At 47.3% G+C, this 27,956-nt stretch overlaps 1 protein-coding gene across 4 annotated transcripts in view; it reads left to right on the forward strand.

Annotated features, from left to right (window-relative positions):
- VWA2 (von Willebrand factor A domain containing 2) overlaps nucleotides 1–27,956 on the forward strand; it is a 56,381-nt gene that overhangs the window by 7,266 nt on the left and 21,159 nt on the right. For all 4 annotated transcript variants that reach the window (XM_016919394.4, XM_063782132.1, XM_016919395.4 and 1 more), the window contains exons 2-6: nucleotides 2,183–2,244; nucleotides 7,822–7,896; nucleotides 9,089–9,222; nucleotides 15,697–15,806; nucleotides 27,254–27,448. In XM_016919394.4, the coding sequence (XP_016774883.2) occupies nucleotides 2,193–2,244; nucleotides 7,822–7,896; nucleotides 9,089–9,222; nucleotides 15,697–15,806; nucleotides 27,254–27,448 (566 nt within the window). In that variant the 5' untranslated portion in view covers nucleotides 2,183–2,192. The remainder of the gene's footprint in view (nucleotides 1–2,182; nucleotides 2,245–7,821; nucleotides 7,897–9,088; nucleotides 9,223–15,696; nucleotides 15,807–27,253; nucleotides 27,449–27,956) is intronic.

Raw genomic sequence — 27,956 nt, forward strand, 5'->3', positions numbered from 1 at the left:
AAAAAAAAAAAAAAAAAAAAAGAGTATCATGGGTTGAATTCACATTCCCTGACTGTAACAGAGGGACCCAGGACCTCATTTCAAGACTGTTGAAGCATAATCCCAGCCAGAGGCCAATACTCAGAGAAGTACTTGAACACCCCTGGATCACAGCAAATTCATCAAAACCATCAAATTCCCAAAACAAAGAATCAACTAGCAAACAGTTTTAGGAATCGTGCAGGGGGAGAAATCCTTGAACCAGGGCTGCTGTATAACCTTTCAGGAACATGCTACTGAAATTTATTTTACCATTGACTGCTGCCCTCAATCTAGAGCGCTACAAGAAATATTTGTTTTACTGAGCACCTGGCAGTGCCTCAACCTCCCTATTCAGAAAGCTCCACATCAATAAACATGACACTCTGAAGTGAAAGTAGCCACAAGAATTGTGCTACTTGTACTGGTTCGTAATCTGGAGGCAAGGTTCCGCTGCAGCCACCCCCTCAGCCTGGGCCAGGCATGGTTTCTTCCCAGGAGACAAATCCAGAGTGTGGCTGTGGGGAAAGTGACCACTTTGCCCTGACTCGATCGGTTAAGGAGCTGTGCAATAACCTTCCCAGTACCTGAGTGAGTGTGTCACTTACTGGGTTGGCCAAGCCTAGTAAAGCTGTTGGAATAAGGATGTGATTCTTTTTAAGTGTGAAAAAAAAAAAAAAGATTTCTGTACAGATTTGTATTTTTTCTCTGGTGGCATTCCCTTAGAAATGCTGTGTGTCTGTCCAGCACCCCGGTAGGCCTGGTTGGGTTTCTAGTCCTCTTTAACCACTTATCTCCCATATGAGAGTGTATAAAATAGGAACACATGCTCTACCTCCATTTAGGGACTTGCAACCTCTGCATCCCAGGTTCAAGCGATTCTCCTGCCTCAGCCTCCTGAGTAGCTGGGATTATAGGTGCTCACCACCATGTCTGGCTAATTTTTTGTATTTTCAGTAGAGACACTGTTTCACTGTGTTGGCCAGGCTGGTCGTGAACTCCTGAACTCAGGTGATCCACCTGCCTCGGCCTCCCAAAGTGCTGGGATTACAGACATGAGCCACCGCGAAGGGCTTATTTTTTTAAAAAACACTGGAGTCATGGCATGTGTGTAAACTTTAAATATGCAAATAAGTATGTCAAAAAAAAAAAAAAAAAAAAAAACGGAGCTGGATGTATCTTGAGGTCCAAACATCATAGGTCCATGATGGAGGCAGGAATCCAGTGGGACTTTTAAAACCATAAAACAGCTTAGCCACATCAGGGCCCTTCTCTTCACTTTGTAAGGGAGGAACCACAGCCTCTCTCAAGGTCACAGGGCACCAGGATGAGGACGAGGGCCCCTGGGTTCATGTAGGCTCTCTGCCACCATGGGGCAGGTGTGGCTCCTGCATGGGTGGTGAAGTTTTTTTAAAAAAAACTTCTTAAAAAATAATTTTACCTGTAGTCCCAGCTACTCGGGAGGCTGAGGCACAAAAATCACTTGAGCTCCGGGAGGCGGAGGTTGCAGTGAGCCGAGATGGCGCCACTGCATTCCAGCCTGGGCTACAGAATAAGACTCCATCTCAAAAAAAAAAAAAAAAAAAAACCTCCTCCTTCAGCCAGATTACGATTTATAAATAATTTAGATGATTAGTGGATAATTTAGATAGTGCAGGCTTTCTTCAGATGTTGTCTTCTTAGCTAGGGGAAGGTTTGTTAACCACATTAGAAGGTTTCAGAAGATGAGGACATTGAAAATCAGATCTTCAGCCTGTTGAATTCTAACTCCTCATGAAGAAATGGAGACCCTGAGAAAGAAGTGACTTTGCCCAGGGTCACGTGGCTAGTCAGGGCCCAGGCAGAGCCAACACCCGGGCCTCTTAACTCTGGGGAGAGCAGGAGAGCACACCTTCCCAGGGCCCGTGGAGGGCTGGGGTGCATTTGGGGGTGGATGAGAGAGGTATTCTGGGGAAGATGGTAGCTTGGTGTCTAAAACCAAAGTAATTGGAGTAAAGTCTTCCATGACTTGGGAATTGGGGACTTTTCTAGTTATTGTGGTGAGGGCCTCCAGGGTCATATCTGTGACCTGGAAAAGGCTGAGTTGGCATCTTGTTTGGTGGTGTGACCTGGGGCGTTCACAGAACTAATTGCTGATACTTTCTTTCTTTTCCTGTCCCTGTAGTTATATCAACATGCCCCCTTTCCTGTTGCTGGAAACCGTCTGTGTTTTCCTGTTTTCCAGAGGTAAGATGTGTTTATTGGTGGTGGGGAAGTACTGGGGTGTTGGGTAGGGGGGTTGCTTGCTTCAAATCCTGTTGATTTTCAATTCTAAAGGTCTCTTGAATCCACCTGCATCTCCCCTCCATGGCCACCTCCCTAGTCCAAGCCATGTCATCTTGTGCTTGGACCACTGCAGTAGCCTCCTGCCTGGCCTCCCTGGGTCCCCCGGTCCTCCTCCAACCCATTCTCCATGCAGTGGCTATTTCTTTTTTTATTTTTAAGTTCCAGGGTACATGTGCACGATGTGCAGGTTTGTTACATAGGTAAATGTGTGCCATGGTGCGTGCCATGATGGTTTGCTGCACCTATCAACCCATCACTTAGGTATTGAGCCCAGCAGGCATTAGCTATTTATCCTGATGCTCTCCCTCCCCACCCCACCACTCCACAGGCCCCAGTGTGTGTTGTTTCCATCCCCATGTCCATATGTTCTCATTGTTCAGCTCTCACTTATTTTATTTATTTATTTATTTGAGATGGAATCTCTCTCTGTCACCCAGACTGGAATGCAATGGCGCAATCTCTGCTCACTGTAACTTCCACCTCCCGGTTCAAGTGATTCTCCAGCCTCAGCCTCTTGAGTAGCTGAGATTAGAGGCACGCACCACCACACCCGGCTAATTTTTGTATTTTTAGTAGAGAAGGGGTTTCACCATATTGGTCAGGCTGGTCTTGAACTCCTGACCTCAGGTGATCTGACCGTCTTGGCCTCCCAAAGTGCTAGGATTACAGGCATGAGCCACTGCTTCTGGCCCTCAGCTCCCACTTGTAAGTGAGAATATGCGGTGTTTGGTTTTCTGTTCCTGCATTAGTTTGCTGAGGAGAATGGCTTCTAGCTCCACCCATGTCCCTGCAAAGGACGTGATCTTTTTCCTTTTTATGGCTGCATGGTATTCCGTGGTGTATATGTACCACATGTTCTCTATTCAGTCTATCATTGATCAGCATTTGGGTTGACTCCATGTCTTTACAGCGGCCATTTCAAAATGCAAATTGGATCATGTCTGGACCCCTCTTCACCCCCAGCTAAAACTTTTCAGTGACTTTCTGTGGCTCTTAAGAGGCTTTTCTCATCTTACCCCGTGGCCATCCTGAGTCCCCTCTGTGCCCTCTGCACTACAGCCCACTCTCCTTCCAGTCCTGCCCTGCATCCTTGCTCCCCGCCACCAAAAACGTTCTGAATTATGTTGCCCCTGTGCTTGGATCACCCCCTCACCCCAACACTGCCACCCTGGCAAACTCCTCCCCATCCTTAGGCCCCAGCACAATTCCCCTGGGACCTCCAGATCAAGTCACATCCCCCTCTTCAAACCCCTTGTAGCCCTTGCTCTGTAGCACTTAACACAGATATGAGTTTTGTGTGCATTTTTAAAGATGACATCTTTTCCATAAGATGTAAGGTCCTCAAGGAAAGAGACTGTACATTCTTTAACATTCTTTATTCACCACTATATTATTTCAGGGTGGGCATGGCTCACGGTTTATGCTTCAGAAATAGATTAATGAATAAATAATGGAGCAAATCCATTATTTTTCCCTTTCAAGTTCTGTGCTTTTTCCCTTTCAAGTTCTAGTCTCTTTGAAATATGAGAAGGTAGGAAGGAATTGATGTGTCTGCAGATTGTTGTCTTACAAGTAAGAACAGGTGGACTGGGCGGCCAAGCTGTCACAGCCTCGTGAGGCTCGGGGTCCCCTTCTGTAAAGCCAAGGGGTTGCACAGTGGCCTCTGGGATTATTTCTTGCAGTTCCTCCCTGGTCTGTGTTTCCATGAGTAGGTATTTGTTCTCTGCTGAATTGGCTACTGTTAATACCTGCCTGTTTCCTGGAACCTAGCGAGGATCAGAAATGCTGGTGGAAGTTGAGGGCTGGTGGCTCCAGCCTGGCTGCCCAGCCCAACTGTTTCCCTCTGTCTCTGAGCCAGGTGGGGTGGATGGAAAGTATAACACAGCAGCTTCATGGCCAAGGGGTTGGGGAGTGGTGAGATGTGTTTGGGGCCAGGGCCTGAAAGAAGTCTCTGGAGTCCTGGGCACAGTCCAGGTTCTGTTCCAGCTTGTCATGGACCTTTGCCTTCTGTGGCCCTGTCCAGCCTCCAGATTGCAATCACATGCACTTGTTCTGATCATCCTTGGGTTATACAGATGAGGCAGGGGAGGCCCAGAGAGGCCCTGTGACATGCCCAAGGTCACACAGCTATGTAGCAGACATGGGACTAACACCCAGTTCTCCCTACTCCGGGGCTGGCTGTACTGCTCAGCTTCTCTGGAAAGATAAGAATGTACAAAAGTTCTCTCTAAGACTTGGCTGTCACATCTGTAAAGTGAAAGAATTTGACTAGATTAGTGATTCTCAACCCTGCCTGCGCAATAGCGTCACCCATCCTGCAGACTGAAGTTCCGGAGCCCAGGCAGCTGGTCTTTAGAGGGGGCTGCCGACTTGGTTGGAAAAAGCAGCAGCAATCACACATGAAGCAGCTGCCTGTTCAGGGGGAGCCTCTGCAGTCCTGAAGACATTTCACAGGGAGCATTGGGGATGTCACCCAGGCTCAAGGTGGGCTCATCTGAAGCCTGGCACCTGCCATGACAGCTGAGCACAGGGCACAGAGGCACAGTTAGTTAGCTGAGTGACATCTTTAGTGAGTGGTCTGTGCTCACAGAGCTCCCCTGCCTTCTCATCCTGGGGAGATGGCTGGCCTGCCTTCAGCTGGAGAGTTTGCTGGTAAGATATTTTAAAAGAAACTGTATTTTCTGTTCTTTTTGGGGTCTTTAGGATTCCTCGGCTACTGGGCCCTTTGTCAGGAGAATAATTCATGGACTCAGCTCAGGAAACCTTAGTGCCTATGTGTTTATGCAGAGGGCTGGGCGAGGCTCTGTGGAGGACTGGGTGGAAATGCTTCTGTCCTCAGGGAGCTTCCAGGCAGGAAGGTGAGGGGCTCGTGGGAACAGAACCGCATTATGGGGTGGGCCGCAATGGGCCCAGGAGTTGGCGTGGTCGTGATCTCTGAATGCAGTGAGCAGAAAACCTGTAATTTTTTTTTTTTTTTTTTGAGATTCAGTCTCCCTCTCGCCCAGGCTGGAGTGCAGTGGTGCACTCTTGGCTCACTGCAACCTCCGCCTCCCGGGTTCAAGTGATTCAACTGCCTCAACCTCGAAAGTAGCCTCGAAACACACCCAGCTAATTTTTGTGTTTTTAGTAGAGATGGGGTTTCACCCTGTTGGCCAGGCTGTTCTTGAACCCCTGACCTCAGGTGATCCACCGCCTCAGTCTCCCAAAGTGCTGGGATTACAGGCGTGAGCCACCTCGCTGGCCTGTTTTTGTTTTTAATGCTGCCCCTGCCTCTGTCCCAATAAATGCCATTTTTAAAATGCAAGTAGATTTTTCTTTAATTTTGTCTGCTGTCTTTCTTTCTAGTCTAAGTCTTGTTTCTGTCTCTGGTGGCAAAACAGCAGCGGCAGACTGTGCCAGATCTAATGAGAGAGATTTGTCTGGCAGCTTTTGGCTGTGGAGCTGACTGCTGGCACATTGACTTAGAATCTCCATGAGTAGAGATTGAGGGGAGGAGGGAGTATTAGGTGAGCAGGAGCTGTCTGATCAAAGATATGGTATGGGGAGAGACTAGTTTAGTTTGCATGGGGGACTAGTGAACGGGAAGGAGCCGGGAAAGACAGAGCTGGAACCAGCCGAGGCGGTGCTGAGTTAGTAGGTTGACCAATAACGTGGGTCATTGGTGTCACTCCCCCAGACTGAAACCCTCTTTTGGCGTCTCTCTTGTCATCACTTTCCTGGCAGTTGCAAACCTTGAGACCAGGTGCCCTGTACTGTGTGATTCCTCCTGGCCTCCCTGCTGAATCTCCTTCACCTCTCTCCACAGCAGCCCCCATGCTCATCTGCCACTCAGGTTCAAACAGTTCTCCTGCCTCAGCCTCCCAAGTAGCTGGAACTATAGGCGCCCGCCAGCACACCTGGCTAATTTTTGTATTTTTAGTAGAGATGGGGTTTCACCATGTTGGCCAGGCTGGTCTTGAACTCCTGACCTCAGGTGATCGGCCCACCTCGGTCTCCCAAAGTGCTGGGATTACAGGCGTGAGCCACTGCGCCCGGCCTGCTTGTGTTCCTTCATCTGCCCCACTTCCGTGACCTGGCCGCTCCTGGGCTCTGCCCCTCTAGCTTTGTTTCCTCTGTGCTGTCACTGCACATTGACATTTACAAAGCATTTGAGTGTACTTCTCTTCTGCTGCTAGACACCTACCAGGTGCAGTTGCAGAGAGGATGTTGGCTTTTCCAAATGTCCCTTCTGGGGACCCCTTATTGTCTTCCATCATGGTTGGTTCACTGTTCAGCAATCCTGTGGCCTCCTCAGTGTCTTATCCCCACCCTCCAATTTCATTTCCCCTCCCCTCTCTCCTCTCCCCTCCCCCTCCCCATCCCCTCCCCGTCCCCTATCCCCTCCCCCTCCCCTATCCCCTCCCCCTCCCCTCCCCTCCCCCATCCCCTCCCCCTCCCCCATCCCCTCCCCCTCCCCTCCCCTTCCCCCTCCCCTCCCCTTCCCCCTCCCCTCCCCCTCCCCTCCCCTTCCCCCTCCCCTTCCCCCTCCCCTCCCCTTCCCCCTCCCCTTCCCCCTCCCCTTCCCCCTCCCCTTCCCCCTCCCCTCCCCCCTCCCCTCCCCCCTCCCCTCCCCCCTCCCCTCCCCCCTCCCCTCCCCCCTCCTCTCCCCTCTCCCCTCCCCCCTCCTCTCCCCCCTCCTCTCCCCTCTCCCCTCTCCCCTCTCCCTTCCTCTCCCCCTCCCCCTCTCCCCCTCCTCTCCCCCTCCCTCCCCCTCCCCCTCCCCCTCCTCTCCCCCTCCTCTCCCCCTCCCCCTCTCCCTCCTCTCCCCCTCCCCCTCTCCCTCCCCCTCCCCTCCCCCTCCTCTCCCTCCCCCTCCCCTCCCCCTCCCCCCTCTCCCCTCCCCTCCCCCTCCCCCCTCTCCTCTCCCCTCCCCCTCCCCCCTCTCCTCTCCCCTCCCCCTCCCCCCTCTCCTCTCCCCTCCCCCTCCCCCCTCTCCTCTCCCCTCCCCCTCCCCCCTCTCCTCTCCCCTCCCCCCTCTCCTCTCCCCTCCCCCCTCTCCTCTCCCCTCCCCCCTCTCCTCTCCCCCTCCCCCCTCTCCTCTCCCCCTCCCCCTTTCCCCCTCCTCTCCCCCTCCCCCTCTCCCCACTCCCCCCAGTTATTACACCTGACCTGACACCTCACCCCCCTCCCCGCCTATTACACCTGACCAGGGACAAAAGTTTTCAGAATCACAGACTCTCTAGAACCCCACTGTGTGTTAGTTTTATTCTTTGTCTTCGAACTACCCACATTTAAATACAAAGATACCTCATAGAAGTGAGGTAATTGGGGGGTTTCTTTATGTTATCCATCTGGTAATTTTTGAGATGCAAGAATCATCACTCCCCCACATTCTAGGTTTCTCTGATGTTACCTGTTTAGTCCAGTCACTTAATGTGGAGATTGAGCCTTCTCCCCTCTCAGCATTTTAATGGCTGCTTCTGGTGTTTTCTCTCCTAGTGCCCCCATCTCTCCCTCTCCAGGAAGTCCATGTAAGCAAAGAAACCATCGGGAAGATTTCAGCTGCCAGCAAAAGTAAGCCCAGGTTCTTCTTAACCCTCCAGATGCCCACTCAGACCTCTGTGTGATGGACTGGATGAGAACCATGTTCTTCCAGAGAGTTTCTGCCCCTTTCCCATCTTCCTTTCATGCTCTGGCCAGAGTCATTTTCCCCAAACAGGGACCTGACCAAATCACTTGGTTTAAAAACAAAAAAAAGTGGATGCCTGTAATTCCAGCTACTCGGGAGGCTGAGGCAGGAGAATTGCTTGAACCCAGGAGGTGGAGGTTGCAGTGAGCTGAGATTGTGCCATTGCACTCCAGCCTGGGCAACAAGAGGTACACTCCATCTCAAAAACAAGCAAAACAGCTCAGTAAACCTTTTTTTGTTTTGTTTTAAAGACAGGGTCTTGCTCTTGTCGCCCAGGCTGGAGTGCGATGGCATAATCTCAGTTCACTGCAGCCTCGACCTCCTGGGCTCAAGCAATCCTCCTGCCTCAGCCTCCCAAATAAGCTGGGACCATAGGCATGCATCACCACGCCTAGCTAGTTTTTGTGTTTTTAGTAGAGATGGGGTTTCGCCATGTTACCCAGGCTGATCTCGAACTCCTGAACTCAAGCAATCCGCCCGCATTGGTCTCCCAAAGTGCTGAGATTCCAGGTGTGAGCCACCATGCCCAGCCTCAGTAAATCTTTATTATTGAATTACTTGGCCTGTGCCTCAAGGTTTTCTATTACCTGCTCACCAGGTAACAGGGGGTGGCTACTTGCCATGTCCATCTCCCACCATATTCCTTCCTCTTCCACCCTCATCAGTATCCCTCCACATTGCTGCCGTTACTGCTACTGAACTCTTGGGTAACATGGCCTCACATATCAGGGTGCCTGTGTCCACACTAGACTGTGGTCCCCCGAGGCCTGGGACCAAGCCTTTTCAGTGCTGCTCACTGGCCCAGTAGACCCCCTCATAGAACTTAATTGATATTGTTGAACTAGGTTCTTCCATTATTATAATACAAAGGCTTTCACGTAAGGGCACATTTGTGAGCAGCACACCCATGGTGCGTGTGCTTCCTGCTTCAGAGGAGGGCTGCTTCTGCAGTTCTCCCCTTTCATGCTAAGAGGGACAGCAGCCTGGCCCACCACAAGGCTGTTTGTGCCTTCACTCTGCTTCAGAAGTGAGACCGACTTGCTCCTGGTTGTCATCTGTCTGTCCCGCTCTCCCTAGTGATGTGGTGCTCGGCTGCAGTGGACATCATGTTTCTGTTAGATGGGTCTAACAGCGTCGGGAAAGGGAGCTTTGAAAGGTCCAAGCACTTTGCCATCACAGTCTGTGACGGTCTGGACATCAGCCCCGAGAGGGTGAGTGCAAGTCTTGTGGGTGTTTGTGTTAGGGCGTCTTCTGTGATAAGGGACAGAAACCCGGTCTCAAGCAGAGGAGGCATCTACCGGCTTGTGGAGCTGGGAAGACCAAGGGGCTGAATCCTGGTTCCTGGCATGGTGGGATCCAAGGGCTGAGTTGAGGCTATAAGGCATCTTTTTCTTTTTTTTTTTTTTTCCCTTCTCTCAATTTTGTTTTCTTTTGGTTGACTTCCTTCTCAGGCAGGTTTTCCTGACATAGCCAAGTTGTCCTGCATTGTTCCTCAAGCTAGTGACCCTATTAGAAATTAAGGGGACTTCTTTCTCTAGATCTGGCCAAAGTCCAAGGAGGGCTCTGATTGGGCAGGTCTAGGTCACATGATAATCCACTGACCAATCACAGTAGTCAGAGGGAAGAGAGTTTCTGGCCGGACCTCAGTTAAGAGCTCTGCCATGTTTTTGGGGTAGGGAGTAGATTTGACTTTCCTCTGGAAAGAGAGGTTGGGTTGTGTTTGCAGAACAATGGGGAAGGGAAAGCATGCTAAGCAGACTAAAGCTGTTACTACCTCAGTGGACTGAATAGCACAGCTCCTACCCTCTCTTGCACTTGAGAGGAACTATTCCTGCTTGAGTGAATCCAGCCAGTATCTTCATTTCTTGTTCTTCAAATAGTAGGTCTTAAATATAGCAGAGTGTGGTAGCTGTGGCTCTTATTTCTAAAAGGGGCATTTTTTTTTTAACAATCCAATAGAAAAATGGGCAAGGAACACAGATAGTTCCCAGAAAATGAAACACGGAAGGCCTTCAGGCATATGAAAAGAAGCCCAACCTCACTCACTGAGAGTCAGCAAACCCTATGCCTAATATACAGTTTTTCACTTACTGGGTTAGCAAAAAAAAATCCTAAATTTGGTGACATGCTTCATTGGCAAATCTTGAAAAAAACTGGTGTTGGCATACACTGCTGGTGGAGTGTGAAATGGTGCAGCCTCTAGGGGAGAATCCAGTAGTATTCATCCCAGTTACAAAGGCTTGGACCCTTTAACCCAGCAATTCTACATCAAGGAATTTATTCTACAGTACACATGCCCATGCAAAATAGTACCCATACAGAGTTATTCATTGCAGCATTATGTGTATAAACTGTAAAATATTTCAGGCAATCCAGATGTACGCTGAGGGAGGACAGATAAATCCCTTATGATGCATTCGTATATTGAAACGCTAGGCAGCTCCAGAAAGTGAGTGAGGAAGCTCTCTGATATGGAAAAACACCAGAACAAGTGAAGTGTGAAAGTAAGGTGCAAATGGTGTGTATAATATGTTACTTTCTATGTAAAAGATAAAGGGGGATGAATGAAAATCTGTCTTTGTTTTCTTGTATCGGTATACAGTTTTCTTACATCTGTATACACTCTGGATGGATTTGTAAGAGGCTGAGGACAGTGGTTTTCATTAAGGGGGAGGTTGGGAAGTGAGTTGACAGGGCACAAGGCCAGAGGGAGACTCATCAATACAGACTTAAATATTTTCTGGATTTTGAATCACGTGAACCTACTCAAAAGTCAACTTAAAAATTAAGAGAGGCTGTGCGCGGTGGGTCACGCCTGTAATCCCAGTACTTAGGGAGGCCAAGGCGGGTGGATCACGAGGTCAGGAGATCGAGACCATCCTGGCTAACATGATGAAACCTTGTCTCTACTAAAAATACAAAAAATTAGCCGGGCATGGTGGCACGTGCCTGTAGTCCCAGCTACTCGGAAGGCTGAGGCAGGAAAATCGCTTGAACCCAGGAGGCAGAGGTTGCAGTGAGCTGAGATGGTGCCACTGCACTCCAGCCTGGGCGACAGAGTGAAACGCCGTCTCAAAAAAAAAAAAAAAAAAAAAAAAATTAAGAGATGATGTAGCCTGGAAAAGCTGTCATTACTTGGATGAGAGACCGGTTGCATACACGTTGAGGAAGGAAGTGGTTTTCCAAGATAACATTCCTAGATTAATCCTAGTTAAAACCTCTAGGATTGGCCGGGCGCGGTGGCTCACGCCTGTAATCCTAGCACTTTGGGAGGCCGAGACGGGCGGATCACGAGGTCAGGAGATCGAGACCATCTTGGCTAACACGGTGAAACCCCGTTTCTACTAAAATTACAAAAAATTAGCCGGGCGTGTTGGCGGGCGCCTGTAGTCCCAGCTACTTGGGAGGCTGAGGCAGGAGAATGGCGTGAACCCGGGAGGCGGAGCTTGCAGTGAGCCGAGATCGCGCCACTGCACTCCAACCTGGGAGACACAGCGAGACTCCGTCTCAAAAAAAAAAAAAAAAAAAAAAAAAAAAAAAAAAAAAAACCTCTAGGATTTAGAAACATACATGGCTTTTAATGAGGGCCAGATTTTCTGCAGAATGGTGTGTCATTTGGGGAGCTGGAGCACACTTCCTGGACCTTAGACCATCTTGCACCTGAGGACACCATAGCAGGCATCATTTAATCTAGGCACAAGCAGCCCAGAAGATTTCTAACCATGATGTTAACCCAGCATAGACCCTAAAAGGGCCAGGCAAGAAGCGCCAGTTCCCCACCATCCTCTGCACAGGACCCTGCTTTTAAAAGGGTTCCTTATCAGGTGTCATTAGTTACTCATGGAGGAATAACATAAAGAGAAAAGGCATGAAGATTAAACACTGTTGACCTTGGCATTGATGTAATGTGTCCTAATATGAGTAGCCTGGAGACCCTGGGGTTGGCTAGTTGGGAATGAAGGGTCCTATGGATTATTAATGCATGTTTCACAGATGAGGGAACAGGCTCAGAGAGGCTAAGTGACTGCCGAGGGTCACACAGCAACCTCAGGAGAGAGCTAAGTGTGGAAGAACTGGGGCTTTTGACTCAGCCCAGGACTTGCTCCATTAGGCCATTTGTCTTGACCCTCAGAATTCACACCCTGCTATCACACAGCAAATGGCCAGCAGTGTGGCAGTGTATGTGCGTGTGAGGAGGGAGTGGTGTAAGAAAACCGTGACAAGAAATTTCCTGGCTGATGCTATTGGGAGCAGATCCCAGAGTTCAGGGAATTTAACCTGAGCATTGCTGGACCACATCTAGAAAGTGTCATTGAGTTCTAGGGGCTGACTTCTTGGTTAGACACGGGCCAAACAGTCAGTGCCCGTGAGAAGGAGCCAGGATAGCCAGAGGCCTGGAAACCTCTATGAATGAGGGAACACGATTATCATTTTCATGTGAAAGAGAGCAGACAATGGCTCTGTTTTTTAAGGGTAGAATCTGGGTGTTCAGGGAGTTAGATTTGGGCTTAACCTGAGGAAAGCTTTCTCGCAGCAAGACTTGGGAAGCAGAGGAATTGTTTACTTGGGTAAGTGAATTAGTGTCTTGACCTCCAAGGTCAGGTGGACCCCTTGGCATGCTGCAGAAGGGTTTGCATGAGGGCGATTTAAGATGGTTTAGTCTGACTTGTGGCTTCAGGCTTTATGTTTTTGCTGCTGCATTTTTTTGTATTCTCTTTTTGTTGTCTCCATGTACAAGGCATTTCATTCGTGCCATGTTTTACTTTCTTTAACTTTAGTTTTCAAGAAGAAATGTCAAGTAGCTGTAAATTAAGACTTTTATGGATGCTCTGTTGTTAAGGTGGATTTAAGGTGTTTGAAGTCTTCCTCTTAACACTTAAAAGCTGAGAGGTTCACTTCCTGGCTCTAATGTAGTGACTGGGGCAGAGTGATTATGGCTGGTGAGATAGCTGGGCGGGCCTGTTTCTGAGCGTACAGTAAACTGAAGATAAAAGGCAACTATTTTGTTCCCAAACCACCAATTAAACAAAATGCTTTAACTACTGACTTAAGCTGCTTCCTTCTTGTTTTGAAGTTCTGTTTCTTCCTGTTTAACTCAAGTAAATACACCCAGCTGTTGGTCTCAGGGGAGGTTATTTTTTCAACTAAGTAATTCATTCACATGGGTTCAATAAAAAGATGTACAGTGAAAAGTCTCCCTTTCACCCACACATTTTCCATTTGCCCTGTCCCTCAACTTGTGTTCTTAAGTCCCTTCCGGAATCACTTTGTGCAAATACAGGCAATATGAATAAATATTCTTCTTTCTCTCTTATTACACAAAGTGTAGCCTACCATACACATTATTCTCTCAAGCCTTTTTCCTCCTCACATTTTCATGGAAATCTTCTTTGCATATCTGTATACAGGTATAATTTTTTTACAGGTCATTAAAATGTTTCATCATAAGGATTTATCAAGGTCTAATTAACCCCTATTGATGGATATTTGCTGTTACAAATAAACTGTGATCTCATAAATAACATCATTTCACACATACAAGTAGGATACATTTCCAGTAGCCCTATGCATTTTTTTAAATTTTATTATTTTTAATTTTCAATAAATATTAAAAATTGCCTTCCATGGATGTTGTACCAATTTACATTTCTACAAGCAATGTTTGAGAATGCTTGTTTCACCCCGTAAACATTGTATATGGTTTTTTGCTAAATGGATGGGGAAAAATGCTATTTCATTATGGTGAGGCCAGGTGTCTTTCCATCAAAGAGTTACTTGTATTTCCTGTTCTGTGATCTCTGTTCAAATCCTTTGCCCATTTTCTGTTGGATTGTTGGTCTTTTATATGATGATTTCCAGACACCTTTTTATATATTGAGGAGGCTAACCCTTTAACATGAATTGCACATAATTTTTCCATTTTGTCTTTATTTTTTTATGCCATTAAGGTAGTTTCGTCCCACAGAAGTTGTTTTTTTTTTTTTTCATGTGGTCACATTTATCAATCTTTCCTTTATGGCTTCTGGATTTTAAGTAATAGAAAGTAAGGTCTTTTTACACGTTGAAATTTTAGAAATTCTCCTGAGTTTTTGTAGAACTTTCATATTTAGATTTTTCACACCAAAATCTTGAATTCATTTGCAGTTTATCCTTTATTTTTGGTAGATTGCTCTCCAGTTGTCCCAATATCATTGACTGACTAGATCATCTTTTCTCCCTGGTTTGAGATGCCCCTTTTTAATCACACACTAAAATCAAGGAAAACCTAGGAAGCGCGTCTTCCCAGAAGCTTCTTCCTGAGATCACGTACGGGTCCGTCTTCCTGTGTCTGTCTCCCCCGTGTGTCCACTGAAGACTGAGATTTCTTTCTGCTTAAGGTGCCCAACAGCTCCTCCCCAGAGCATCCTGCCTGCAAAAAGGAACCCCACCCAGCTGATCCGGAGCAGATGCAGCCGGCCTGGTGTGGCAGGGCGTTTCCATCATCTCCCACGTCCCAGGCCTGTCGAGGGAACGGCAGCGAGGGAATTCAAGTGGGGAGCAGAGGGCAGCATCATTGCTTAAATATGACTCACTTGGCCCATTTGCACTCTTGGCCAGAACTAGGGTTAGTTTTGAGAATAGTTACAGAGAATGCTGTTTCTCCAGGGGTTTTGGAGAACCAATGATTAGGTGCAGGCCTTGGGCCCTCAGGAGGAAAGCTGAATGTTTGTAGTCTTCTCTGCTCAAGACATGCTAATGCCTTAAGGATCCAGAGAGCGACTTTACTCAGTTTCCTTTCTCCAGTTTTGCAAGGTATTGGATCTCCTGTGGCCTCCTCAGTTAGGACACAAAATCTATGTGGATTCACCAGTGTTCTCCTTCATTACAGAAGAACTTCAGCTCCCATACTGGTCGTTTCAGTTGTAGATGCTGATTGTCCCCCAAGTATGACTGTGGTCTAGAGACCTGGCCTTTTCTCTAGCTTGGCAGGGGCAGGTCTGGCGGGGCTGACTACCCAATGAAGGACCGGGTTGTGGGGTGGCTGTGGTTAGTGATGAGTTATCAGTAATGGTGGCTGTGGTTAGCTTCTGTGGCAGCCCCAGTTAGGTCAGTAAGTATTTCGCTGCTGGCTTGTGCGGGCTGCTGAGAAGGCAGGAGGTATAACTGGGCCTTAGGGAAGACCACAGGCACAAAGTCCAATGGCCTGGCTGCCTTTCTTACTAGTCCTGGGCAAGTAAGCATTTGCCTTGGGCCAGAGGTATATATTCTCCACATTGGGTTTCTCCAACCATAATGTGGGTGTTAATAGTGCCTCTGTGGATTAAATGAGATAGTGCCTGAAACTGCTCAAGACAGCACTGGCAGCTAGGAGGCAGTTGGTAAAAGTGAGCAGAGACCCAGCCCTAAAGATGCACAAGCTCAGCTGAGAACACCGCCAGAATGTTCAGCTGCCTAGCAGTAGGTAAGTCAAGAAGATTGAATTGGGGGTCATCAGTGCAGAACACAAACAGATTTGGCTGTTTTTTTCCAGGTTCTCCAAACTGGTCTTTGGAACCTCCTTCTAGGGAGACTGGAGAAAGCTCTGGCACTGGTGTTTGTTGAGTGGATGGGAGGCAGGGTTGTTAACTTTTCTTGCCCCTTCTTTCCTCTTAGGAATGTTTTTGACTCCAGTCTCGGGGCCCTGAGCCCCCTGTCTCCTACTGCAGGTCAGAGTGGGAGCATTCCAGTTCAGTTCCACTCCTCATCTGGAATTCCCCTTGGATTCATTTTCAACCCAACAGGAAGTGAAGGCAAGAATCAAGAGGATGGTTTTCAAGTATGTATGATCAGATACTGCTGTGGTTAGGGTGACGCCAACTGCCCTTAAAATTGCTCCCTTGAAGGGTTTGGTCCTGCTCTGGGCTCACAGAGAGGACTGTGGGCTGCTTTCAGGAGTCCAGCTGGGCACAGTTGGTCACAAGAATTCCATTCTCAAGGCTGCCCCTCCTTATTGCATGATAATGTCCCAGGTAGGAATTTAAATGCAAGTAAAAAAAATTGCTGCTGTGATGTACAGTTGTCAGTTACCTGGGAGAACGTGCTGTTGAAGGTCACGAATGGGGTTAAGAGCCTGGAGGAATAGGAGGAACACTGAGTCTTAATCCCATTTCTGTCCCTTGTGACCACTGCAGCTTGGACAGTTCACCACACTTCTCTGAGCCTCATTTTTGTGGTCTAAAAAGAGTAAGTGCCCCCCTGTTATTAAGAGTGCTTTAAAAATTATGAATATCTGGTTATGTGCTTATACATATACACACCTTATGTGTTATTCTGTTCTTGCATTGCTATAAAGAAATACCTGAGGCTGGGTAAATTATGAAGAAAACTTTTATTGGCTCATGGTTGTGCAGGCTGTACAGGAAGCATAATGCCAACATCTGCTCCTGGTAAGGGCCTCAGGAAGCTTCCAATCATGGCGGAAGGCAAAGGGCGGGGGCAGGTGCATCACATGGCGAGAGCAGGAGCAAGAGAGAGAAGGAGGTGACACACATTTTAAAACAACCAGATCTTATGTGAACTCACTCATCGCCAATGGATGGTGCTACGCCATTCAGGAGGGATCCGCCCCCATGATCTAGACAACTTGTACTAGGCCCCACCTCCAACACTGGATTACAGTTCAACATGAGATTTGGAGGGGACAAACCTCCAAACAATATCACCCTCTAAATATATATATAGTCATATGTTTACTTACATTATAAGTTAGCCGATGTGTACGTCTGAATATGATATGTGTTTATGCTCATATGTTTTATACACTTATATTTTGTGTATATTTTATATATTATATATACATATAATCTATATGCATGTGATACGTAAATATATGCATATATACATATGCACATATTGACACGTATATGTATATACATACACACATATATATAATGTTCTTCACAAGCCCTCACAGAATAATGACTTGATTTGCTCCTTGCCACTCTGGTCTGTGGATCCACTCTGGGCTCCTGCTGCCCCTTGTACTAGTGTCCACTGAAGTCCTCTGAAGTCCATGGTCACAGCCATTTATGGCTGTCTCCTCCCATTGCAAAGCCTCTGAGCTCTGAGGGCCTTTTTCCAGTTGCAAGCCTCTGTAGGTCTACCAGTGCTCTCAAGAAGCCTGAGGCCCCACAATGGGTACAGCAGGGACTCTGGGAGCCCTGCAGGCCTCAAGAATGTCCTAGTAACCCTCACTGACTTTTATCTTAGACTCTCTATCCCAGCCCTTTCCTCTGCCGTCGAACAGATCAAGCGGCCAGTCATCATGCAAGAAAGTACAAAAGGGAAGAGCTCATTAATATGTGTTTATAAAATACAGTAGTGCACATCGGCCTTTTCTTCTTCCCCTGGAGCCTTGTGCCCTTGGGGCCTCCGAGAATTGGCTTCTTACAGAGAACAGTCTCAGCCTTGCTCCGTATCTTTGACTAAGACACACAGTGCAGGGGCTTCCTCCCAGATTTGTGGAATCACTCTCTGCTCTTGGTATATTTAGGAATATGCGCTTTGTTTTTGAAGCACAGTCTCACTGTGTTGCCTAGGCTGGAGTGCAGTGGCGCTATATTGGCTCACTGCAACCTCCACCTCCCAGGCTCAAGCCATCCTCCCACCTCAGCCTCCCAAGTAGCTGGGACTGCAGGCATGTGCCACCACACTGGGCTAATTTTTCTATTTTTGTAGAGATGGGGTTTCCCCATGTTGCCCAGGCTGGTCTTGAACTGCTGAGCTCAAGCAATCCACCTGTCTTGCCCTCCCAAGGTGCTGGGATTACAGGTGTGAGCCACTGTGCCCAGCCAGGAATCTGCCCTTTTTTTTTTTTTTTTTTTTTTTTTTTTGAGATGAAGTCTTGCTCTGTTGCCCAGGCTGGAGTGCAGTGGCACGATCTGTGCTCACTGCAAGCTCTGCCTCCTGGGTTCACACCATCCTCCTGCCTCAGCCTCCCGAGTAGCTGGGACTACAGGAGCCCGCCACCACGCCTGGCTAATTTTTTGTATTTTTTAGTAGAGACGGGGTTTCACTGTGTTAGCCAGGATGGTCTTGATCTCCTGACCTTGTGATCTGCCCGCCTTGGCTTCCCAGAGTGCTGGGATTACAGGTGTGAGCCACCGTGCCTGGCCGAATCTGCACTTTTAAAAGGCATCTCCCCACCCTCCCCTGTGACTGTTACACACGCTAACTTTTTAAAAACAGCTTTATGGAGATATATTTTATATGCCATAAAGTTAACACATTTAATGTGTACAATTCAATAGTTTTGAATATATTTACAGAGTTAAGCAACTTTTACCCTATTCTAATTTTTGAACATTTTTATCACCTCACAAAGAAACCTTGTAAGTAGACATTGTTCCAAAGAAGATAGACAAATGGCCAATAAGTACACAAAAAGATTGTCAACATCATTAACTATTAAGGAAATGCAGATCAGAACCTTAGTGAGCTACCATGTCATAGCCACTACGATGACTCAGAGACTGACAAAAACAAGTGTTGGTAAAGCTGTGGATAAAGTACAGCCCTCATCCATTGCTTGTGGGATTTGTAAGTGGTGCCTGCCACATTGGAAAAAGGTTTGGCAGTTCCTCAAAATGTTAAACATAGATTTAGCATATGACCCAGCAATTCCACTTCAGGAGAGTTAAAAACACGTGCACACAAAAATAGTTGTATGCTAATGTTCATACCAGTGCTGTTTATAGCAGCTCCAAAACAGAAACAACACAAAATATCCAACTAATGCATGTATAAACAAAATGTGGTATATCCAAACAATGGAATACTATTCAACTGTAAGAATGAACAAAGTACTGATTCATGGTACAGCACGGAGGAATCTTGAAAACATTAGGCTAAGTGAAAGAAGCCAGGCATAGCAGGTCACATACTATATGATTCCACGTTTTTTTTTTTTTTTTGAGATGGAGTCTCGCTCTGTTGCCCAGGCTGGAGTGCGGTGGTGCTATCTCAGCTCAATGCAAGCTCCGCCTCCTGGGTTCACACCATTCTCCTGCCTCAGCCTCCCAAGTAGTTGGGACTGCAGGTGCCCGCCACCACGCCCGGCTAATTTTTTTTGTATTTTTAGTAGAGATGGGGTTTCACCGTTTTAGCCAGGATGGTCACTATCTCCTGACCTCGTGATCTGCCTGCCTTGGCCTCCCAAAGTGCTGGAATTACAGGCGTGAGCCACTGTGCCCGGCCAACTTTTTTTTCTTTTTTTGAGATGGAGTCTCATTCTGTCACCCTGGCTGGAGTGCAGTGGTGCGATCTTGGCTCACTATCACCTCCACCTCCTGGGTTCAAGCGATTCTCCTGCCTCAGCCTCCAGAGTAGCTGGGACTATAGGCGCTTGTCACCATGCCTGGCTAATTTTTGTACTTTTAGTAGAGACGGGGTTTTGCCGTGTTGGCTAGGCTGGTCTCGAACTCCTGACCTCAGGTGATCCACCTGCCTTGGCCTCCCAAAGTGCTGGGATTAGAGGCATGAGTCACCACGCCTGGCCATGATTCTACTTTTTGTGAAGTGTCTAGAATAGGCAAATACATGAAGATAAAAAGTGGATTAGTCGTTGCCAGGGGCTGACGGGAATGAGGAATGGCTGCTAATGGTACAGGGCTTCTTTTTGGGGTAAAGAATATGTTTTGGACTTAGATAGTGGTGATGGTTGCACAGCTGTGTGAATATACTAAATATCACTGAATTGTACACTTTAAAAGTGAATTTTATGTTATGTAAGTTATATCAATAAGGTAGTTTTTAAAAAAAAATTTACTCATTATATGCAGTATGCATTTTCAGAGGAAAAAGGCTGTTGGTTTAAGTTTAGGGCTAAAAGTCAAAGACCATTTGAGTGACTTTGGCTCAAAGAATTCAGCTCTGCTCTTGTCTGAAAAACTAATCAAATCTCAAAGAATTGGTACAAAAAGGAGCAAGGAGCATTAGAGATCATCTGGTATGTTTTCCCTCCCTTATTTTACAGAGGAGGATATTGAGGCCGAGAAGAAACAGGGGCCCTGGCCAGGATCAGTGGGTTACACTGCCAATCCAGTAGGCCCCACCCAGCTGTCCTTTCCCACCTCTCACCACGCTCCCTCTCCCACACCCCCTAGATGATTAGTTGAGCTGCTTTTCAGCTGTGTTGAGGTCATAACTAAGGGCTTGAGAGCATTATTTATGACATATGAAATGGAGAGACACACTAAGATTGAGGACATTGAGGGTGGAGAATGAAGACTTCTTATGTGTCTGAACAAGGTCTGCTCTTCTGGGGCTGTGTATGATTAGCACTTATGTTTCCTAGGACAACTGTAAGTGACAACAAACAAGGAAAGGAGGCACTGATTTTTGGCCCCAGTTGTGGGGTCACTGAGGACACTAAAAATGAAGACAGGCTGTTATGAATCAGAATGGAGGAACATGGGCCAAATGGGAGTGATGACCTCCCCGGAGCACTTTGTTCTTTTTCTACAGTGAAGTTTTCTTTTTAAATTTTCAACTTTTGGCCGGGCGCGGTGGCTCACGCCTGTAATCCCAGCACTTTGGGAGGCCGAGGTGGGCAGATCACAAGGTCGGGATATCGAGACCATCCTGGCTAAAACGGTGAAACCCCATCTCTACTAAAAATACAAAAAATTAGCCAGGCATGGTGGCGGGCGCCTGTAGTCCCAGCTACTCGGAAGGCTGAGGCAGGAGAATGGCATGAACCCAGGAGGCAGAGCTTGCAGTGAGCCGAGATCGCGCCACTGCACTCCAGCCTGGGTGACAGAGCAAGACTCCGTCTCAAAGAAAAAAAAAAAATTAAACTTTGTAGGTACGTAGTAGGTATATATATGTATGGGGTATGTGAGATGTTTTGATACAAGCATGCAATGAGTAATCATCATGTCAGGGAGAATGGGGTATCCATCCCCTCGAGTGACAGTGAAATGTTAGATGCTTGACTGATTAGGACAGCTCAACTCAAACCCAGGACACTTGCCTTTCCAGACCGAGGCAGTCCCCCAAAAGTATGTTTTGAGGTAGTGAAGAAACCACTGTGACAACCACCTTATTGCTACCTTGCAAGAAGTTTAAAAAACATTGCAGTCAAACCTTCCAACATTGCACCCCACGATGACATAAAATCAAGATAAGACCTGGCTGGTGATTGGTTCCTGAATGCACAGAGCTCCTGGCCTGCTGGCTGCCCGGGCTTGCTCATTTCATTAATCTCATAGTAACACAACCCTGTGTTTACTGTGACTGAATTTTTTGGACTCCCTCCATAGCTTTGTCTCCACTTTACCTTGGCACAAAACTGTTGATAGCCTTCCCCGGCCCCTTTCAAACCACATTAACGTTTAAATATGGCTTTTGGGTTAGTTAGAATTACAAAGCATTTTGTCCTTTTTTTTCCCCCTTAATATTATTTGGTATGTGCTTTTACATAAAGCTGTATTATTTTTCATGTTGATCGTTTTTAATGATTGTTTAATAATCCAAGTTCAGGTATCACAATATATTTAATTATTCTCCTAAAAGGTAACTTTGATTCCAGAATTTTTGTCTATTGCTGGAAAAAAAAAGCTGTAATCAACATCCCTGTACCTACAGTGGGTTTTCTTTTCTTTCTTTTTCATTTTGAGACGGAGTTTCACTCTTGTCACCCAGGCTGGAGTGCAGTGGCGCAATCTCAGCTCACTGCAACCTCCGCCTCCCAGGTTCAAGTGATTCTCCTGCCTCAGACTCTCCCGAGTAGCTAGGATTACAGGCACCCGCCACCATGCCCAGCTAATTTTTGTATTTTTAGTAGAGATGGGGTTTCACCATCTTGGCCAGGCTGGTCTTGAACTCCTGACCTCAGGTGATCCACCCGCTTCGGCCTCCCAAAGTGCTGGGATTACAGTTGTGAGCCACCGCGCCGGCTGGGTTTTCTTATGAATTATTATTATTGTTATTTTTAAGACAGGTTCTTTCTCTGTCACCCAGGCTGGAATGCAGTGGGGCAATCTCAGCTCACTGCAACCTCTGCCTACCTGGTTCAAGCGATTCTCCTGCCTCAGCCTCCTGATAGCTGGGATTACAGGCCCCCGCCACCACACCTGGCTAATTTTTTTTTTTTTTTTTTTGTATTTTTAGTAGAGATGAGTTTTCGCCATGTTAGCCAGGCTGGTCTCAAACTCCTGACCTCAGGTGATCCACCCACCTCGGCCTTCCAAAGTGCTGAGATTACAGGCATGAGCCACAGTGCCTGGCCTCTTATGAATTATTTTTCTTAGTCCGTTTCATGGCCTGCTGACATCAGAATGACCTGCAGGAAGGTGAGGGAGGAGGGGAGGGAGTGCTGGTTTGAAATCTAGATTTTCAGGCCAGGTTACAGACCCACCAATTTGGACTGTCAGGGAATAGGACCTGAAAATCTACATCATTAAGTCTCCTGAGAGATTTTTATGAACACTAGAATTTGAGACTAGACTCAAAAGATAAACTTCTTACAGTAGGCTGCTGTGGGTTCATTTTGGTAACAGCCACCCACTAGGTCCTCAGAGGGGCTAGACCCAGTATTTCATCCTCTAACAATACTATTTCTTTCCCCTTTTAACATGGAAGGAAACTGGGACTCAGGTCAAGTAACTTTTCCAAGTTTACCTGCTAAGATATTTCAGAACTAATATTTGAGCCCCTCCACCTCTGGAACTCATGTTCTTAATTACTTGTCTGCACTGATAGCAAAATGTTTTGATTCTAGCCCTCCCACCCCCCACCCCCAAAAGTTCATGCATGGCAGTCATAACCCCCAAGACAGTAGCTGATCTGTGAACCTTCAACTTGCAACCTAGTTTAGTTCAATTTGAGAGAAATTAGAAAAATTCTGGTGAGACTCTGGCCTCAGAGCCCCCTGTCTGGGTTCAAGTCCTGCCTTCACCACTCATGAGCAGCATAACCTTAGTTTAGACCCTTCTCTGGACTCTCCTATTCCAGAGAGCTGTGGTGAGAATTATATGGGCATATGCTAAGCATATATAGGTAAACATAGGTTGAGCACAGCGCCTGGCACACGCTAAGTGCCCAGGAAATATTAGCAGTTACTATCACTATTCTCTGAGTGGGGTTTCCTCGTTTGTTAAACGTAGAAATAGACCCTGAGCTCAGAACAGACTCTTAGGCAGAAGTGCTTCCTGGAGTAAGCGGAGGGATTTCTTTTTCTTTTTCTTTTTCTTTTTTTTTTTTTGAGACGGAGTCTCGCTCTGTCGCCCAGGCTGGACTGCAGTGGCGCGATCTCGGCTCACTGCAAGCTCCGCCTCCCAGGTTCACGCCATTCTCCTGCCTCAGCCTCCCGAGTAGCTGGGATGACAGGCACCCGCCACCATGCCTGGCTAATTTTTTTGTATTTTTAGTAGAGACAGGGTTTCACCACGTTAGCCAGGATGGTCTCGATCTCCTGACCTTGTGATCCGCCCGCCTCGGCCTTCCAAAGTGCTGGGATTACAGGCGTGAGCCACCGCGCCCGGCCAAGCGGAGGGATTTCTTCTCACTTCTCAGAGGTCAAGCCATGGGGAATCTCACCTTAGCTTGGTCGCAAGCCAGCAGACAGTTTTCTTGTGGTAACCCTTAACAGGGTGCTGAGCTAGAGAGGGTGACAGCATTGGTATCACTGTGCTGAGCAACGTGAAGGGTAAGTACCATTAGGCCTGTGCAGTGGGCAGCCTGGGCTCTCATGTCCCTGAAACTTAATTTCTCTGTAACCACAGGCTGATGGTTGTGAAGAGGGAGGCCCAGACCCATTAGAAAATCTGGATGGGCCAGGTGCGGTGGCCCACACCTGTAATCCCAGCGCTTTGGGAGGCCAGGGTGGGCAGATCACCTGAGGTCAGGAGTTTGAGACCAGCCTGGCCAACATGGTGAAACCCTGTCTCTACTAAAAATACAAAAATTAGCAGGGCGTGGTGGTGAGTGCCTGTAGTCCCAGCTATTCGGGAGGCTGAGGCAGGAGAATCGCTTAAGCCCAGGTGGTGGAGGTTGCAGTGAGCTGAGAGTATGCCACAACACTCCAGCCTGGGTGACAGAGTGAGACTCTGTCTCAAAAAAATAAGAAAACAAAATCTGGCTGGAACCCAAGCCTTCCCCTGAAGGTGGTAGATGGAAAGGAAAAACAGTTTAACTCTGAAGGGGCCAAGGGCAGACCCCTGTGAGAAACAGAAAAGAGTATGGGGAACAAGCACTTTTTCTTTTCACTCCTGAAGCTGTGAGCCTGTAGGAGTGGTAATGATCAGATGGACCACAAGGGAGGGGAGGCTTTGGGGAAAGAAGGCAAGGACTGGTTGAGAACCTCAGGATCCAAGAACATAGCCAGGAGGCTATAGGGCTCACTGGCCAGTGGGTAGAGGAGCAGGTTGCTTCAAAGCCACCGAAGCACCTTGGCTTTGGATGAGAAGAAAGTCTTGTGAGCGTTTAAGCAGGACAGTTTAGAACAGGGGTTGGCAAACTTTTTCAGTAAAAGTTGTATAGTACATAATTTTAATTTTCAGGCCAATGGTCTCTGTGTAGACAGTACATAAATCAGTGGGTGTGGCTGTTTTCCAATAAAACTTTACAAAAATGGGCAGCAGGCCAGATTAAGCTGAGCCCTGGAGAGGAAAGAGCATTGGCTTCAAATTCAGCCAGACTGGGCTTAAACTCCAGTTCCGACCTCCACTAGCCAGATGAGAGTCAGGTGCCTTCACAACTATGTAACTATCTGTTTAAGAACTTGGGCTTTGGAAGTGGAGGGCCCTGGGTTCAAGTCCTGCCTTCACCACTCATGAGCGGCATAACCTTAGTTTAGCCCTTTCTCTGGACTCCTCTATTCCAGAGAGCTGTGGCGAGAATTATATGACAATATGCTAAGCATATATAGAAAAACATGGGTTGAGCACAGCGTCTGGCACATGCTAAATGCCCAGGAAATATTACCAGTTATCACTATTCTCTGAGTGGGGTTTCCTCATTTGTCAAATGTGGGTAAGATTAGTACCTTTTACCATGGATGTAAGGATTACATTCAGTAACAGGTGTGTGTGTGTAGTGTCTGGCACAAAGTAAAATGTCAGCGCTAATATTATCCTTTAGAAATGGAAGCCATTCTGCCCTCCCAGGAGCCCTGGAGGAACACTCTTTTTAAACACAAGAGCTCTTTGGTGAAGGAAACAGTATTAGTAGAGATCAGAATCGGGTTGGTGGTCTTCGGTATCTAATGTGTGATCCAGCAGGGTGTGAGAGGAGTTGGGGGCGCTTGGGAGTCAGTGGCGTGAGTGTAGTCTTCCTCTTTGGAGATTCATCCATGTTGGTATGCTCTGTTTTTCTTCGATAAGCCCATTGCCCAAGCCAAGCTCTGCTCGCTAGCTCCAGAACACAGGTTACATTGCTTACCTGTGTCTTTGCTTTAACCCCTTCCTGTAATCAGAATGGCCTTTTCCTTTCCTCATCGGCTGATTCACCAAGACCCCACTTAAAAGCTTTTTCCCCTCTGAAGCCTGTTCCCTGACAGCTCTGCCCCACAATGAATCTGCTCCTCCGAATTCCTATTATTTGTATCCTTGCATTCCTTTTTGCTTGCTGTCTTGTAGATCCCATTTCTTCAACTAGACTGGGAGTTATTTAAGGGATGGGATCGTGGTTATACTTTCTGGTCTCCATTTCACTATATTCCCTCTAGTGGATCCACAGTAAATACTCACAGGTTGAAAAAAAAGTAAGTAAATTTTTAACCCATGCAAATGTCAATATATGTATTGTAGGCAAGACTGCTAATTCTAGGAGTTGTCAGCTCTTGTTGACACTTTTTAACTTTATGGAGCACCACAAAGAAAACTGCCATTTAAGAGCTTGCTTAAGTTAGAAAGCAATAAAAGTGAAGAATATTCTAGGCCTGGTCCATAAATCCTTCCCAAGCACAATCTTCATGCTCTTTCCTTGTCTTCCTGCTGAATGGAGAGCATTTTGAGGACTGAGGGGAAGGTGGAACCATAACATGAAAGGAGCCTGGATTCCTGAGTAGCTGCTTGGAGGGGAGCCAACCAGGAGAGATGCCTGGGCAGGAGGACTCATGTCAGACTTGCATGAGAAGTAAAAACACACACACACACACACACACACACACACACAGAGAGAGAGCAGGTAATGCCCATGCCTCTTGTCAGTGGGATGATTTCTCATTAGAAAAATGACTATAGTTAGGGCTGAATTAAAGGTAGGCATTGCCTTAATTTATGGTTGGTACAATCTGAGTGTAAATGTGTCCCCCATCTAGAATCTGTGATTAGTCACTATTTCAGAATAATGCTCCCACAGGGTTTTCTCTGTGTGTACTGTTGATAACCACAGTAATTCCATCAGCCTCACATTGTTGATCATGTTTGGATGGGCTACCATCCGCTGAATGGTTTGGCTGCAACAGGGACTGACTCACAATTCCGTAACCTAAAATCCACTGTAGTGAGTCATTATTTTCTGTCCAGCTGACACTCAAAGCTGGCAGTCCTCTCTCTGACAGGACGCTTACAGGAGCCTCCTAATTTGAGATTTAGCAGAGATCCTGCTCTGGGATTCCAGGATTGGTCAACAGTTCCTATAACTGAGCTGTGAGGATGAGAGGATCTCAAGCCACAGCAAATAGAGGACCATTGGCATCCCGATGAGATAGGACCCCTGTAACCTGCCCTGATCTGGAGGTGGTCAGACAGCTCAGCCTTCCAGCTCCCAACCCTGAATTTGGACATGGCCCACAAAGGCCTGGATCACAGAAAAGACTCTCATCACACCCTTGCCTTGAAGCCCTGTCCTTCACTCTTATGGGTCCTTCCTCACACAGTTTTCCTAAGCTCATTATCTGCTTTCCCAACCCAGGATGTTGAGCTGTAACAAGAAGGAGATGATGCAGGGATGAGGAGATGGGAGGCAGGTGTTAGACAAATGACAAGAGCTGTCGGCCCAGAGTCATCACTCGGGGAGGAGAAAAACACACCCAACACACAATGACATTATGATAGAATACAACAGAGATGTACAGGGTGAATCTCAAGTGCATGGAAAAAATAATTTCTGTTCATTGTTGTTGTGGTTTAGATGGTAGAACTATCACTTTCAGCCTCTGCTAGGAGAAAGCGACCTTTCGCTAATAACGGAAGAGCTCATCGATTTCAGACTCTCATCCCAACTTCACCTCCCCACATCATTCACTTTTCTTTCTTTTTTCCTTCTGGGTGTGCACAGAGGAGGGCGCACGGAGACGGGACTTGCTCTGAAATACCTTCTGCACAGAGGGTTGCCTGGAGGCAGAAATGCCTCTGTGCCCCAGATCCTCATCATCGTCACTGATGGGAAGTCCCAGGGGGATGTGGCACTGCCATCCAAGCAGCTGAAGGAAAGGGGTGTCACTGTGTTTGCTGTGGGGGTCAGGTTTCCCAGGTAAGAGCCTCAGTCACCCTGGATCAGCCCTCAGGTGGTCAGCCTGGGGATCGTGACATGGCCATGGGAGGGAAGGGAGGGGACTGGAAGAGCCGTCCAGGTCCTTCCCTGGATCTGTCTTTTCCTCACTTTGCCATTTTGACTCCAGTGCACAGGAAGCTCCAATCTTTTGGAGCCTAAGTATTTGCATTGATTTTGGTTTTGTTTGAAAACTCAGTTGCAAGTGCCAGAAACTCTGCTGAAATTTATTTGGGCAAAAATGGAAATTCATGGAGTGATCTCATTCACTGGGTGGGATGGGGGTCCCTCAGGGTGTGCAGGAGCCAGGGACTTCAGTGTCATCGAGATTCTTCCACATATCTCTGCTGTTCTCTGCCTGTTGCCTCCTCTCGTACCCTGACTTTATTAGGAAGCTGGAAATGGAGCTGTGGATGGTGCCCAGCTCACGTCTTCAGAGCTCCACCCTGGAGAGAAAAGACCCCTTTCCACAGTTTAACAATCCAATAAA

This window comes from Pan troglodytes, chromosome 8 (assembly GCF_028858775.2).
Source record: "Pan troglodytes isolate AG18354 chromosome 8, NHGRI_mPanTro3-v2.0_pri, whole genome shotgun sequence".
Taxonomy (NCBI): domain Eukaryota; kingdom Metazoa; phylum Chordata; class Mammalia; order Primates; family Hominidae; genus Pan; species Pan troglodytes.